Raw genomic sequence first — 15,566 nt, forward strand, 5'->3', positions numbered from 1 at the left:
GCGAGCTAGCTAGCGCTGTAGTGCCTCGTCACGACGACGTCGTAGCTGATCAGTATGTGGGTTTACTGGATGCTGATCACGGACGGTTCGGTAATGATGGTGATCGTAACCAGGGGCGGATCCAGGAATTCCGTAAAGAGGGGGCGCGTTTACAAAATCAAAGGGGGGGGGGGGGCAGGCACGCACCCCTCCCCCATTTTTTTCTCTTTATTTCTTTTGTTTCAACAAGAAAAATAATAAAGGGGGGGGGGGGGGCGTGCGCCGGTTGCGGTCCTCCCTGGATCCGCCACTGGTAACTTCTGACCTAACCCACAACACTAACGGTGACCCGGTGGCCCGGGGCCACCAGAAATGAAAGTCGGGCCACCAAATTTCCAAAAAGGGCAAATTTGGTGGCCCGCCACGGGCCACCAAAATTTTTTGAAAAGTATGTCAATAAATTCATAACTTTTTGCGCCGGAAATTAGCAGTTAAATTTGTTTAAAGGATGGATGAAAAGAACTGAATGAGTGCCTGAGAATGAGTGTTGCAAGTTTGTTGAGATTTATTTATGAGTAGATATGTCCAGCTTCCAGTTCTTACTATCATAAAGCTTAAATATTTGACTCATTAAAAAAAAAAGACTTCTAATGTTTTTTATTGTGTTTTTTTTTTTTGGGGGGGGGGGGGAGGACACCAAATTTTTCTCTCGGGCCACCAAAAATTTGAAATTTAGGATTTTGGTGGCCCCATCGGGCCACCAAACAAAAAAGTTAGTGTCGAGCCATGCCTAACCTGATGATATCCATTATAATTCAAGCAACACTCAGTGTGAAACTCTTTGAACATTCTTACAGGATACAGTCTTCATCCACAAAACATCCCAATACCCAATCCAATTCAATTATTCAAGTCAAAATGGAGCATCTGCACTTTTAAAGGCATAATTTACCATGAATTTGCAGATGAAACAAAAACCTACCATTAGTGCTTTAAAATAGTTAGGGATAGAAACAACCACAGTAAAAAATTTGAATCCGTATAATTGATGTTAAGTATTGTTAAACACACAAAATGTGAACAATAGTAAAATGTTTCCAGTCTAAACCGTCTACAAATTACAGAGTCTCCGAGGAGTCGCAAGAAATTTAAACATGTTCGATTTTTGGGGAGACTTTTTCCAGTCTCCACGAAGTCTCCGCGACCAGTGGCGTATCTAGGGAAAACGGCGCCCGGGGCAAGCGCGAAAATTGCGCCCCTATAATTTCTGAAAAAGTGTTCAACCAGGCTAGCTTTTCCAGGCTAGCATGCCTGTACAGTTATGGGGCATTAAACTGCACATTACTTGAGTATGAGACCGTTCTGAAGCAAATAATTTTCACACAACAATAGATATATAATGTACTCTTAAATGAATCCCACAAGAATTGGAACAATCGTCCCCCAGCATTCCCACTGATTCCCACTGATCAGTTACTAACCAACCCCTTTAAAAGGGGGTCTTTTGAGGGTGATTTAAATGTAATAAATTTTGATAAACTTTGGCCAGCGAGCCGAAAATTTTTGTATTTCAGCTTACAAAACATGGAATTCTTGTCATTTTTGGTGATTAAATCTTACAATTCTAATCAAGATATAGTGACGGCCTTATAGAAAACGATGATACCAACAAACTGAGGACTTGAAAAAAAAAATACTCTAAATTAGTACGAGCGAGTGAGCCGAAATTTGTATATTTCCGCGTCATCGTTATTGTTCTTATCTTTTTTCTTCTTTTTTTTTGATAAATTTTGGCGAGCGAGCGCAGCGAGCGAGCGGAAAAATTTTTATATTTCAGCTTACAAAACATGGAATTCATGTTTTGTTTTTATCTCGTTTGATATGGTTTTGAGTGCCCCCCCCCCCCCCCCCCCTGGTCCGGGCGAGGTATTTTTTTTTTTTCTTCTTCTTCTTCTTCTTCGTCGTCGTCGTCGATTTTTTTTCCTTTTTTTTTTCGTCTTTTTCGTTTTTGGCGCCCCCAAGAGTGGCGCCCGGAGCACGTCTCGGCGACGTCTCAGAGACGTCGCCGAGACCTGCTGGAGACCAAAAAAACAGGTGAGAGGTCGCGGAGACGTCTCCGCGACTCTGTTTGACGCTGTTTGACCTACTTTAGAAACCACGTGACCCATCTGCGTGCTGACGTCCTGCCTAGATCAAGTCAGGTGATCCTGCAACGGCTCCATCATAATTACTATTTGAATTTTTTTTTACACCTGTCATTACTTCTACCATCATGCCACCCAAGGCCAGTGGGGGCCGCAAGAAGAAGGTTGATCAAGTTGTTGAGGAAACTGTGGCTGCTGAGGACGCATGCGATGCCAAATGGCCAAAGAGGCCAAACAATATCTCTGCAAAGAGGAGTATCAGCAAATGTTGGCGTACTTCTGGGAGGATCATGCTGAATTTTATGACAAATCCCACGAGAAATTCAAAGATATAGTCTACAAGAGAGTAGCTGTTGAATCCTTCCTTCTCGATAAGAAAAATATGTTTGAAGGGCATCCCCTACCTACATGTGAGTTTATAGTTAAATTCCATATACATTCATTTGCGTTACAATAAATAATTTGTGTGAAATATAGTATTCTTGAATGAAAAGTATAGTTATATGCATTCAATTTTATGTGTTACATAATACTATTTCAATAAAATGTAAATTCAACATAATCCATGCATGTAATAGGGCCAATAAATGTGAGCGTGCATCTCGAAACCAACCAAAAAGCGCCAGACATGATTTTTTTTTTCGTTGATCAAATTCTAAAAGGAGATTTTTAGCTTTGAAATGATGAGGTTCAGCGAAAACGGGAAGAGAACCCAAGCTTTCTATTCGTTCAAAGAACTTACTGCTTGAAGCATTGTGTTGGGAGCTGGTGTGCTAAAATAGGGCATATCCTCTATATAGAAACCATGTGAAGGGTTTATCAGATTAACCTGAAATTTATACGCTATTTAAACTCTCTCATATATAATGATATTCAAAACTTTTGGGGGTCATGGCTTTGTCTTTTCAAAAGTTAGTAGGATTCACAACAGGACAGTTACTGGAATCAGTCTATGTTGGCTTGTTTTCCCACTCATTTAGAAAACTTATCGTAGACTGAAAAATATGTCTCTCAAAAATCTGCTTAAAACTTTACTTCCCATTCGTGTTATATCCCCAAATTTCGCAATGTACAAGAAGAAATGTAATTTCTTTCTGAAAATATCGAAAACTAAAAATCAGACACGTTGATCAAAACCGCTATTTCTAGCTGCATTGCAGAACCAAGCTAGGCGATTTTCTTTTCTTCTTCTTCTTCTTCAACTGAAATCATAAAAGTCATAGATGACTTGGGAAGTGCTTCGATCTTTTCTCGTCTGTGTATCTTGGCAGGAGTATGTCGTTAGTATAGTGTGAACAAAAAATAAGACGATATAAAGTGATCGTCAACCAAAAGACAACTTTGATAAGCAATTCAATAGAAGGTCAGTTACTTCTCGTGCTGGCCTACGTGTACAGTGCACTCCCGTTATATGGAGCACGATAACGAAATTTCGGTTTCAACAAAGTAGAAGTTCAAACCCCAAAATTTATCAGCTATATATTTTGTTTCTTCGGTCACAGCTAAATTTCGATACAACGAAAGAAAGCTGTCGGGCCCAAGGATCGATCGACTACGTAATGGCAAGAGTCGATTGTATCTGGATCCCCCTCCCCCTCCTCCCCCCCCCCCCCCTAAAAATAATCACCTGTCACGAAAGCCACACTTTGTCATTTCCGACGTCGTCATTTTGCTGTCAGGGGTTCACCATGCAGGCAATGGTCTCCTTAAAGGGACATCCCACTCCATGTTTCAACCAGCTTTGATAAGTGACCTAAAACCACACCAATATAACCGTTCAAGTTTCATTTGAATTGCAAGTATAAAGGATAAGGAAACAATCACACCTCATAAAGCAGAAGAGTGTATGTCATCTCCTCATAAATTTTTTATTGACCTGCAAACAAATTTATAGTCATTGTCATTTTGTAATGATAATTATGCATGATAATATCGACCGCTTCGAGGGATATAGTTAAAACTAGTTGACCAAAGATATTTTCCCAACAGCGCTATATGCCCCTCGACTTTGTCTCGGGCCATATAGCACTGTCAGCAAACCACCAAGGGTAATAGTTTTAACCGTGATCCGACAATAACCATTTTTTTTACATCCCACTTAACTGAACATATTAATCCTAAATTAAAGAATTGAAATTAAGCAATGTCGTGCTTATACCGTTAGAGAAATCACGTGAAGTATATGATTTCGTATAGTGTGCAATTCGCGCGCAATATGATATACTTACATCTGACTGCCGTGAAACATGTGGGTATACAGCGAACACAATAGAAACTGCACCTTCAACCAATCAGGATTCACAAAATGAGATGTAGAAATTGAAATAGAAGATACAAAGAGTAGATATTTGGCATAAAGTTGTGGATATGTATGATAATATGTATTATACTTAAAATTGATGACTTTAAAGGAAACGTCGTGCTGTTTCATTATAGGAAATGAGCAATAAATATGTTTCCATGAAAAAAAAAGGAGAATTCTTAGGTGACAGGGTTTCACTGCTCATCTTATAATTTGCATATCATTCGTATGGTTATGAATGATTACTATTTTTTTTTCTCTTGGGAGCATGTGAAACTCTAAATTTGATACTTATATGCTCCGTCTGATTTTGATGATTTCTGCTGACTTCCACCTCTTCATCTACTGAGTTCCCTTTGTCTTTACACTAATTCTATCACAATCACACATGCTGAAATTGACTAATTTCAGTGAAACACACTCAAAAGGTGACAATGCTGCAAAATTTGGTAAACTAACCGCAATGCGCTCAATGTATCGAATAAACTTATAAATTGTAATTACGTAAATAATTTACTCCAATTTTAGTGAATATCCATGATAAGTTCAAGATTTGAATTATACGGCCGGGATCTTTAAGTGACAAATTTGCATCTGTTTGCCGGAGTAAAAAGTAATTCAGAGATCGACCACAAAATGTAGGGGGTATATCCTCTAGTAAAATGCAAGATTCGATTACAGGGACGTGAAGTATAGTGTTAATGATCAAGGAAGTGGCATGAGTTCTCAAAAATATGTGCTTAAAATGAATAAGGTAACCTGTAGCTGTGCGATGATAGTTGGGAAAGGGTACTATCGGGCTTTTATAAATATGTAGAACAAAATGATTTGAAGCATGTTATAATATTGGACGATTCTATACTGATTGCATCGTATAATCCAATGAAAGTTAAAAAGAATAACAAATTAAAAACATTTCAATGTAGGTTGAGTAAAAATGTACACCTGTGTATTATTAAACATCGCAGTGTAAAGAAAATGACTGCCGTTGCCATTGTTGTTGTAGTGGCGCACATCTGAACTTAAATTAAATTCCTACAACAATCAAGAATGATATGTCATTTCTATATAGCAGGCCTCTGGAGGGAACATTATCGAATATGAAAAGGGCAGGTTATTACCCGAGCAAGCGGGTTTGTAGCATGTTTAGTGTGGAGTCAATCAGTTGGCAAAGAAAGCTTTATTACGATTGCCGTCTTGGCAGCGAGGAAATTTATCAAGAGGAAGGAACACACCATGGAATACATTTTGCAGAATCATACAAACCGTGCGCTCGGTACAGAACTGATTTCTCATTACCAGTTAAGGTAAACCTTATACAGACTATGCATGCATGAAAACATCGCAAGCAAAAAAAAAAAAAAAAAAAAAGGTTTTAGAAAAATTCCAGTTGCGTGTGACAACGTGTTTTACCTGGAAACGTTCGAGTTGTTTAAAAAAAAAAAAATGACGATAAAGGCATCCTCATCGGGCTGGCTCGGTTCATTATAATTCATCGCGTAACTCAAATATTATAGTCACTGTACTTGAGCATTATATTCTTGGAATATGCCAGGAGAACTTCGAACGTACTGAATGTTGAAGGATTACTCTAAAAAAAAATCGAGTGAAAATATTCACTCTTGAAGGAGTGAATACAAAAAAGAGTGAATTTAGAGTGCAATTGGAATGAATTTTTTTGTGAGTGAAAATGTTAATTTTCACTCGTTTTAGAGTGGCCTCAGGGATCACTCCAAAATCTTCGAGTGATCCCTGAGGTCACTCCAAAATGAGTGAAAATGAACATTTTCACTCAAGATTCACTCCAATTTCACTTTAAATTCACTCTTTTTTGTGTGTGTATTCACTCCTTCAAGAGTGAATATTTTCACTCGATTTTTTTTACGAGAGTACGATTATACTGACGCTTGCATAATAGGCAATTGTCATATCTGGTCAGGGATGTATACTACATGCTGCTGTATAATTATGCGTATTCACATTGAGACCTATATTCAAAATGGATGTTAGGGGAAAGAGAGTCATTGCCAATAAGGTCAATCATTTTTTTTTTCATACAGAAAACAAAAATGGAACAATTATACCATGGCTGATGATTGAATCAATCTCACCAAGTTATAATTACATTGCTTTGTTTACTGTTTGTTGCATCGCTCGCATGGTATATTCGTTGGATCTTATAGAAACTGACGTGACACATATTCCTCATGACTTCTGTGGCTTAAAAGGGAAAAATATAAGTTTTGCATATATTAACGATTTTGCCGGCCAAAGTCCTTCCTGAGTGTCGATAGGCGTTGCCAGCGAGTCCGTTAATTCGCGATGGATTCAGAGCAACTGGCGAAGATATTCTTGGATGTATGCCTAACATATACCAGCACTCAGCTATAAAGTTATGCCTTTTACTGTTTTACCTCCTAGATGTTTGACGATGGTCATCTGCTCTTGATATAAGTTAAAATTGCTATGATGTATTTAAAGTTCTACGGCATGTCATCCTTAATCATCCTGTAAAAAAGGAACTCCGGTAATTGATATGATATCCTGAAAACACATTCAAGTTATCATTATCATTCTAATCCACACAAGGAGATACTCATGTAATTAATTGTGGGATGCATGACCTAGCGAAATCAACTTTAAGCAAAAACCCACTTTTTATGATATACATTCCGCTAAGTTGCAATATTTTTATTAGAATGTACTGTAACAAGTTATGTAAGTTTGTCAATTAATGCCATTGTATTTTGAAATCATTTAAGAGGAGTGGCTGAATTCAAATGTTTCTCTAAACATGCAAGTATCACAAGTTTGTCCACATCTATCAATATTGTATCATCAAAGCAAAAATATGGAATGCGTTATACAGCATTAAAGAGCATCACAACGTTCTGTCTATTGAATATAAAAGAAAGTAATTCCCACTCTTGCATGTAAACATTCGATATTTTTTCGTCACAAACAACTGAATCCAGAGTAGATACAATTCAATTAATTTTATTTCCACACATCTGATAAAACATAATTATATAGGTCCACATATATAAATATATATATATATATATATATATATATATATATATATATATATATATATATACATGTTTCAAAGCATATGTACAAGCATAATGAGTATTACGAACATGTGCTAAACAGAGGCTATACCTAAAACGGAGTCTACCTAAAATAAATATAGTATATTTAGAAAGTGGAGGAGCCAGTATAGGCTAAGAACAACCTTCCAAGATTAATCTTTTAAAAAAGAAAAGATAAATTCAACGTATGATCATAATCACAACAAAATACACATCACAGAAAAAGAAAGACTGAAAAGGAAGACGCTACAAGGTATAAAAGAACGTGCAAATGGAAAAAAGACGAGGCAAGTTATGACATTAGACAATAATAATACATAATAATATACCATGCCAGACAATAATATGTGTGCGTGTGTGTGTTTAGTTAACAGCATAATTATTCATACCCTTGAACATTTTTAGTGTTTTTTTCCCTGTACCATATGAATGACAAAATGAACGTACTTGATGGATGATCGAGTGACTGATCTAGAGAGTCTGGAAAGCTTTAAAAATAGATATCCCCTGATATTTATTTTTTATACTTTTGTCATGCAAATGAGATAACACTGGAAATATCATAATTTGTACGTATGCATTTTATGAGAAATTGACATATTAAAGAAATAAGGTCATGAATAATGTTGTAGACATCTATACACGTATAAAATCTGCTTTCAGAGAGTCTCAACAAAAGATGTGCTTTGATTAAACCCGTCATCAATCTGGAATATCATAATTTTTCTTGGAAATGTCATTCGCCACAAACTTGTGCATATTGGCGTGTGAATATCAATATCCTTCAATGAAAGGAAATACCCTTTGTGTCATCAATAGAGCTATTTCCATAAGTGACTGAAATTGTTTTCAAATTATTAACACGACATTGTAGACTTTCTCGTTACATTTCGCCCAAGATATCATTTTTCTGTTATCTACTCATGCAGGAGTTAAAGGGATGGTATAGTTTTGGTTCAGATGAGGGTGTAGCTTTTTAACTTTTTGCAAGATAAGTAGAAACAGTTAATGAAATATTAAAGCACACATGCAAGAGGAATTCAAAATCTATTTGATGAAAATTGATTTGGAAATGGCTGAGTTATCCAAAAAGTAAAACAAAGCAAACCTGTAATGAAAGGTTTGGTCCCACATTTTACTAGGATGGCTTTATTTGGATATCTCAGTCATTTCAAGACCAACTTTCATCAAATAGACTTTGTATGCTCTTTCATATTTTATATTAGGTTTCTCATTATCTCACAAAAAGTTGTAAACCTTAAGCCCCATCTCAACCAAATCTATTTAAGCAGGCAGAATTCCAGTTTTAGCACTTTGGAGTGGATTATATTTCTTATATATCATCATGAAAACACATGCAAACTTTTGAAATGACTAATAATTTGAGGCTTTTGAGAGGGGGGCAAGAACCGGATATGACGTCACAAATCACGTGGTGGACCTTGACCTGCTTATAGCCACAGATCGCTTGCATAACCAACGGATATTCTATATCTAAGCTAACTAGGAGAGAGGTTCACCAAGCGGCTGTGGTGGTCAACAAGTGTTAGCGACATTTATGCCGTATGTCATCGAATCTCATGAGACGTAAATATTCGTGGTGAGGACGGGCAAGATAGGAGCCAGCTATATATAAAGACTAGTGGATCATTTTTGAAGCTCACTTCCTTGGTACTTGCGTTAAGATACGGACATTTTCGTTTCTCTGCAACTTTACCCGTCCACGGTCAATAATTCCATCTCAAATATGAAGGCATTCCTGGCATTTGTCTGCATCTTTGGTAAGTTGTTTAGCATCCCTTACTTGGACTGATTTGTGCTTGAATATTTTTTTAAGTATTTTTATATTATATCTCTTTATCCGATGTTAAAACTCCGCAGGTCATCTTTGCGTGAGAAATTAGTCCATATATACATGGTCGTTCAGATTTAGCAATGACAAGCTTATGAAAGAGATTAGTTGTCTGTTTTTAAACTCTTTGATAACTTTTGAAATTTATTTTGAATCGTCCTTATACTGCGGAACACTCAGTCACAATATGATGCAGAATTTATCCAAACATGACGGTTTCCCATCCCATTGTGTGTAATTTTGAGCTATGATGCTCTTATTTGACGTTATTGATGAAATGCCGTTAAAACGTTTTCACCGTTTTTGTATCATACTATTTATGGCCACTATCAAACTCAAGTTTCCCCTTCAGATGGCAATCTCCTGCATTTCTTTGTAATGATTTGCTTTATTTTTTTTCTTTTGGATGATTAGTGAATTGTATTGTATGATAAGTATACGTAATATTTCTAAATACATAATTATTTTTGTAAAGATTTGTTTGTGATGTCATATTTATCATCTGAAAAAATTGAATAATCAGATCAAATCCGGTAGCGATGACAACGTGCAGATCTAAGTAACGTACCATGATACTATAAAAGTTGTATCTTCTTTTGACCATTGATGCTACACATCTAGTACAACGAAGGCGATGTCTTAAAAATCGAGAGAGGAGCTGCAAAATTGCCAAAAGTAATAAAATTCAATATGCAAACAGAGTCAGTCAATGGAAGTTCGCTAAATACAGAAGGTTAAGTAACGGGTTATGTACATGTTGATAGGCCACACATAACAATTACAGCTCGAAAACATCACTTTGGAGCTCGCAACCCTTCTCATGACTTTTGGGCATGTTCCCGCATCTCAAATATATTAATTTGAGTGCATCAAACATTTCATGAAAAGACGTGAAGCGATTGCACTGCATATTCTCACTTTCCTAGAGCATTAACAAAAGAGCACTTGATTTACCTCTTTTAGAAAGCAGGCAAATTATTACTCTTGAGATAATACCAGTAACAAGTCGAGGGAATGCATTCTTTTCATTTTCAAAAAGAAATTCTATGGAATTTTTGTAATATTTTCGTTATATCATTCTCCGTAAGTGACGGCACAAACTGTATCTTCTCATTCAGCTATGGCAACACCGAAACTTCAAAAATTCACAACTTTTGAACGGGTTATCCGATTTTCCTCAAACTTTCGCTGATGTGTTTACTCATTCCACATAATTTATAGGGATTGCTTTTTTTGTGGTTTCATTCCCCTTCAAGCCATCATGACAGCATTGTATGAAGTTTGAAGGCCCCTTATTAGGTGTCAGTACTGTAAGAGTGTCTGTATAATGTTATAGAAAACAATGAAAATGTGTATTTTTCAAAGTTAACAACTGTAAATTTGAAATCGATATGGGTGATTTCTCTCTTCCTCTTTTCCCTTTATCTTATATAATTATTGTGTAAGAGTTTGACTTCAAGCATGGGTGGAATGACAGTGATATAGAGAAGGTGTGCTTCTCCCGTCATATCATTTTCATGCAATATTCGTGCTGTACCTATTACAATATTTTTTATCGTTAATTAGTTAAAAATACGTGCAACATATCCAAGTACCTATAGACAATGGTGCCTGCATGCTTTGATTAATAGAAGGATGGCATTTATTTCGTGTAAAGATATCACATCTAAAATATCACAGTAATAAATGGCATATATAGGTGGAATATAACAGGAATTAATCAACTGATTTTCAATCTCCGGCAGTATGTTTCTAATATCGAACCTCTGACATTTTTACCTGATGGCAACATTAGGTACATGAATCTTTCTTTAACTGGAACTATTGCTGAAAACATCAAACACTTTGTGAACAGATATGGTGACAATTTTTTTTTTAAATCCTAGCAACTTTATTAAAAGGAACATTCATGTACAAGGTACTAAAAATATAGCTCTCGGCATAACTAGATTAGCAAAAACCTTGATGTAAATGTGTAGGAGGTTGTATGAGTAAGAAGAGGTAGACGTATACATAATTTTAGTTTTAGTGCATTTCCGACATGCAGCTTATAAGCACTGCCAAGTCCCCGAAGCAACGGGGGGGGGGGGGGGGGGGGAGGAATACCTGGGGAAAGGAAGCAAAGGGTATCGTGCAGGGAAGGGAACAATGCCGACTAAAAGTTGAGCTCATAAGCAAAAATAGCATTATAAATTTCTAAATAGCACGACAGAAGGACGATACGGGCAATATCCGAATGTGAGCCCAAGCCAAAATCAAAGTAGGCAGCTTATTAAAACGGACGTAAACCAAAACAGTGCCTGAGCGTGTAGTCAGCAGAAACGGCAGAGATAGGGCAGATCCTTCTGGCTGTTTTTTTTTTTCTTTAAATTCTATCATGGTAAACAAGTGGCACGAGATGAGCATGACGTGTCGTAAACTCGTCCTGTAATAGACGTCCACGAAATTTTTTGTTGGCACGCGTAATAGAGGTGGCGTAAATATAGAATCCAAAGTCTGAAAAGAGGCAGCTAAAAGGCAGCTTCAAAATACTGTTGCCTATGGCTACATGATTGAGCTAAAAAGAAAAAGTGACAAATAGCACCATGCTGTCAACAGGTGGCCTACGATACAAGAGTTCTCTTTGCCCTTTTGCTGTTTCTCGGCTCGGCTCCTCCTCTCGTTTCCTTTCTTCTTTCCTCTATCTTATCTCCATTTCTTTTTCCTATATTTGCTATCATGCGATTATGAACTTTAGCATTCTGTCCCCAGGTCTTCCAGAAATAGAAAATGACGTCATGATCATATCAAAATTCCCGGATGATAATTATGAACTATAAAGCTAGGGTGATGATTACATTCTCTATTACGAGTGTCTTCACTCGACATGATAGACCGTATACAGTGCATACAAACCGTGTGCGTGTGTGTGTGTATCTTTTTCCCCCGAACAAGACTGTGTACTTTTTGTACCAAAACTATTTAGACGTATTTTTCAATATCAATAATGAAGTGAACAACAACACAAAATGCATGTTTTAGTGAAAAGAATGCAAATTATAATGTATACTAAGCATAATGTGAATTATGTAAATAACATTATAAAGTACATGTAGAGCGATTGAGAGCTATAGAGATAGATAATAGGCCTACATACATGACAAAATCACACCTTTTCTTCACATTATTATAAAAGGTATTCGACTTCTTAAGAATAGAGACTCCTGTTGTACCAAAATTGCTTGTCGCAGTTTATGTTTAGATTGTAAAAGCTGGTACAAGCTGCGGTGACCAAAAAACCGCTGCCTACATGCGTCACCTGTTGACGGGATCAAAGTAATGGCTAACGGTGTAGCCTATAGTGTCATCCTGACAGCTAATTAGCCTAAGCCTAATCAAACTTCTCGACCTCCGTAAATTCAATATGATGAGATTATAATATGGCCTTTTCCATTATTGGCGCTCAAGCCTAAATGCTCCCGTGACATGGAACTTCTGTGGCTAAGTGGATGAGACTACTGAATCTCATCCCTGAGGTCACTGATTCGAGTCCCAAGCTGCCAGCGGCTGTTGTTATCCCTAATAGGCAAGGCACCTGTCCTTATCGCCTATAGTCTTGGTTTCAGTGGTTTCAATGGCGTTGGTTTCGTAGTCTTTTGTTAAAGTCGCTTGCTCAAAACCATGTTAGACATTTACAAGTGTTTCCTCAGTACAAAATAAGTTAAAACACAAAGCCAGACACATTATACTAAAGAAGCTGTACCGAAGACTGTTTGAGCTTTCACTATTTTTTTAACAGTAAGGAATTTTAGAACTAACCTCCGATTGCCTGTGACCAAGTTTGTAATTTACTGATTTATAAAAATGTGAGTTTAAGCGTTTCCATTTACGTTACCTCAGTGGTTGCTATCAAAATCTCCCACGCACCTACAGGCATATTAATGTCCACATTTTAAAGGTTATCGAACTGTGCTTATGTACACCATATATTTGCATTAAACAGTCTTCTTTCTCATACTTGGTAACTGGCTAAATAGCTGCATTATATGATGAATGTATATTTTCTTTGTATGATGGTGCATCATCATAGATGACAAAAGAAAAGTACCCCAAAATTACTATGTATATATAGACCTTATTGTATTTGATATTATATGGATTGATTAAAACTAAAAAAATAGAATGATAAAAATAATTATCATAGAATATCAGGCTAGTGCAGAAATTGGTGACCTGATTTCAGCTCCCTCAAACCTGCGATACGATGCGACAGAGAAGTGGGGCCTCATGTGGCCTCATTTTCGATTAAGGGTTTTAAACCACAGGAAATCCTGAGTTAACCACATAATACCTAGATCCCCTATGCACTGCCACTGGACAGCAACAGGTTGACAACTTGGAAAGAGGAAATACTGATGATACAAGATTTTAAAGTGTGTAAATCCCTGTTAAGATGTTGATAAACAGAAGTATTTCACATAAACTACAATATAAATTTTCCACATGTTGTTTAATGAGTGGAAGAATTTTCTGTCATCGTAACTCTACAACATATAATTTTGCATGATAAATTTTGCTTTAAATGATTTCACGAGCTCAGTTTATACGTACGTTTGCATCTGGAGGTTAAATAACATATACAATATACCAATATGGCAGACATTGCCCTTTGAATCGCCACCAAAATTACTGGTCTGTAATTTATCCGTGTGAAACAACTAAAATATCCCTGTCCCCTCCCACTTTATGTATTATAGTTACTGTCACCATGGTGTGGGCGATGAAAAATTTTGTCAAACTTCCGGAGCAAGCATGCATCAAGTCCACTAAATCAATTAGCTTGACAGCCTACCCCTCTTGTCACAACTTGCAGAACTTGTAGACGTCAAGAAAAATAGCACAAATGGAAAGGAAGAAGCTCATAGTCGCTCTCATTTATAGCTTGATTTCTCGTACACGATGCATGATAGTGGTTTAATGAATCAAAACCTCCTAGAAAGTGTTTGTATCATTTTCTTCAACTTTTTGACACGTTGCATTTTCCTTGAAGACGCGCTGTCACTACTTTTGATACAACGTATTACACGTTCTGACAGGATGATTACCTGTTTTGTCCTAGTAGTCACAAGATACCAAGGGCATTGATTTATCATACTATCCGTTGACCTCGTTGAAAGGGGAAGTTAAGTCATTCATGCTTAATGTGTGAAAGCAAAATAATGAAGGGGAAATGATCAATAACCACATGACCAAATCTTTTATTTTAAAGGGGTTTTCACGTCAGACGCCCTTCTTTGTTCCATGTGCTCATGTGCAACGAATGTTATTTCTGTTACCAGTAATACTAGTAATGATTTTATCTGCCTATAACTTACGAACTAACTACCTGACGATGCCATTGTCTTCTCTGAAAGCATAATCGTCGTCAGAACTTATGTATAGTACAATTATCTTAAAGGAAGCGTATAATTTTGGTTGAGACCTAACTTCAGATTTCTAATATTTTTTGGTGAGATAATGAGAAACCTCTCATGAAATATGAAAGAGCATGTGATTCGAAGGGGGATTCAACATTTATTTGATGCAAATTGGTTTTAAAATCAACGAAAAAGAGCATTCCTAATAAAAAGCGGGACCCACCTTTTATTAGGATCGCTTTGTTTTACTTTGTTTTTGGATGTATCAGCAATTCCAAAATCGATTTTCATCTCATAAACTTTGAATTCCTCTTAAAATGGTATGCTCTGTACTATCAATTTTAATGAGTGGTTTCTTGGTATCTCACAAAAAGTTAAAAGCCCAAATCTCATCTCCACCAATACTATACATGAAATCCCTTTAATTGTCTTCTAAATCTCTTCCGATCTTGTATTCACTCTCCCCTTACAGCATCAATGGCTCTCCTTGAGGCCCAATCCAACGGAGGCTCCTCCGGAGAGATGTCGTCCGCAAATATGGGGAACGGTCTTGACCAGGGTGGCCAGATGAACGGCAACAATTTCTTCGGCAACGACAACGAAGAATCCGACAACGACGTCGAGAACGACTTCAACAGCGATGGTGCCGGCATGCCCAACCTCTTCGGGAATGGCGCCAGCGGTCTGACGGACAAAGGTGCCGTTGGGAACGGAGCCAAGGCAGGCATCGCCATTGCAGTCATCGCACTAGTAGCTGTCGTAGCAGGAGGAATATTCTACTTCGTCAAACGGCGTTGA

The 15,566-nt window shown here is 37.1% G+C and overlaps 1 protein-coding gene across 1 annotated transcript; it reads left to right on the forward strand.

The window, feature by feature from the left end:
* The first annotated feature begins 9,232 nt into the window (after nucleotides 1–9,232).
* On the forward strand, nucleotides 9,233–15,566 carry LOC140231330 (uncharacterized). The gene is made up of 2 exons (XM_072311485.1): nucleotides 9,233–9,301; nucleotides 15,241–15,566. Exons 1-2 carry the CDS (start codon nucleotides 9,268–9,270, stop codon nucleotides 15,564–15,566), a joined length of 360 nt encoding a protein of 119 aa, XP_072167586.1. The 5' UTR covers nucleotides 9,233–9,267.

This window comes from Diadema setosum, chromosome 7 (assembly GCF_964275005.1).
Source record: "Diadema setosum chromosome 7, eeDiaSeto1, whole genome shotgun sequence".
Classification (NCBI taxonomy): Eukaryota; Metazoa; Echinodermata; class Echinoidea; order Diadematoida; family Diadematidae; genus Diadema; species Diadema setosum.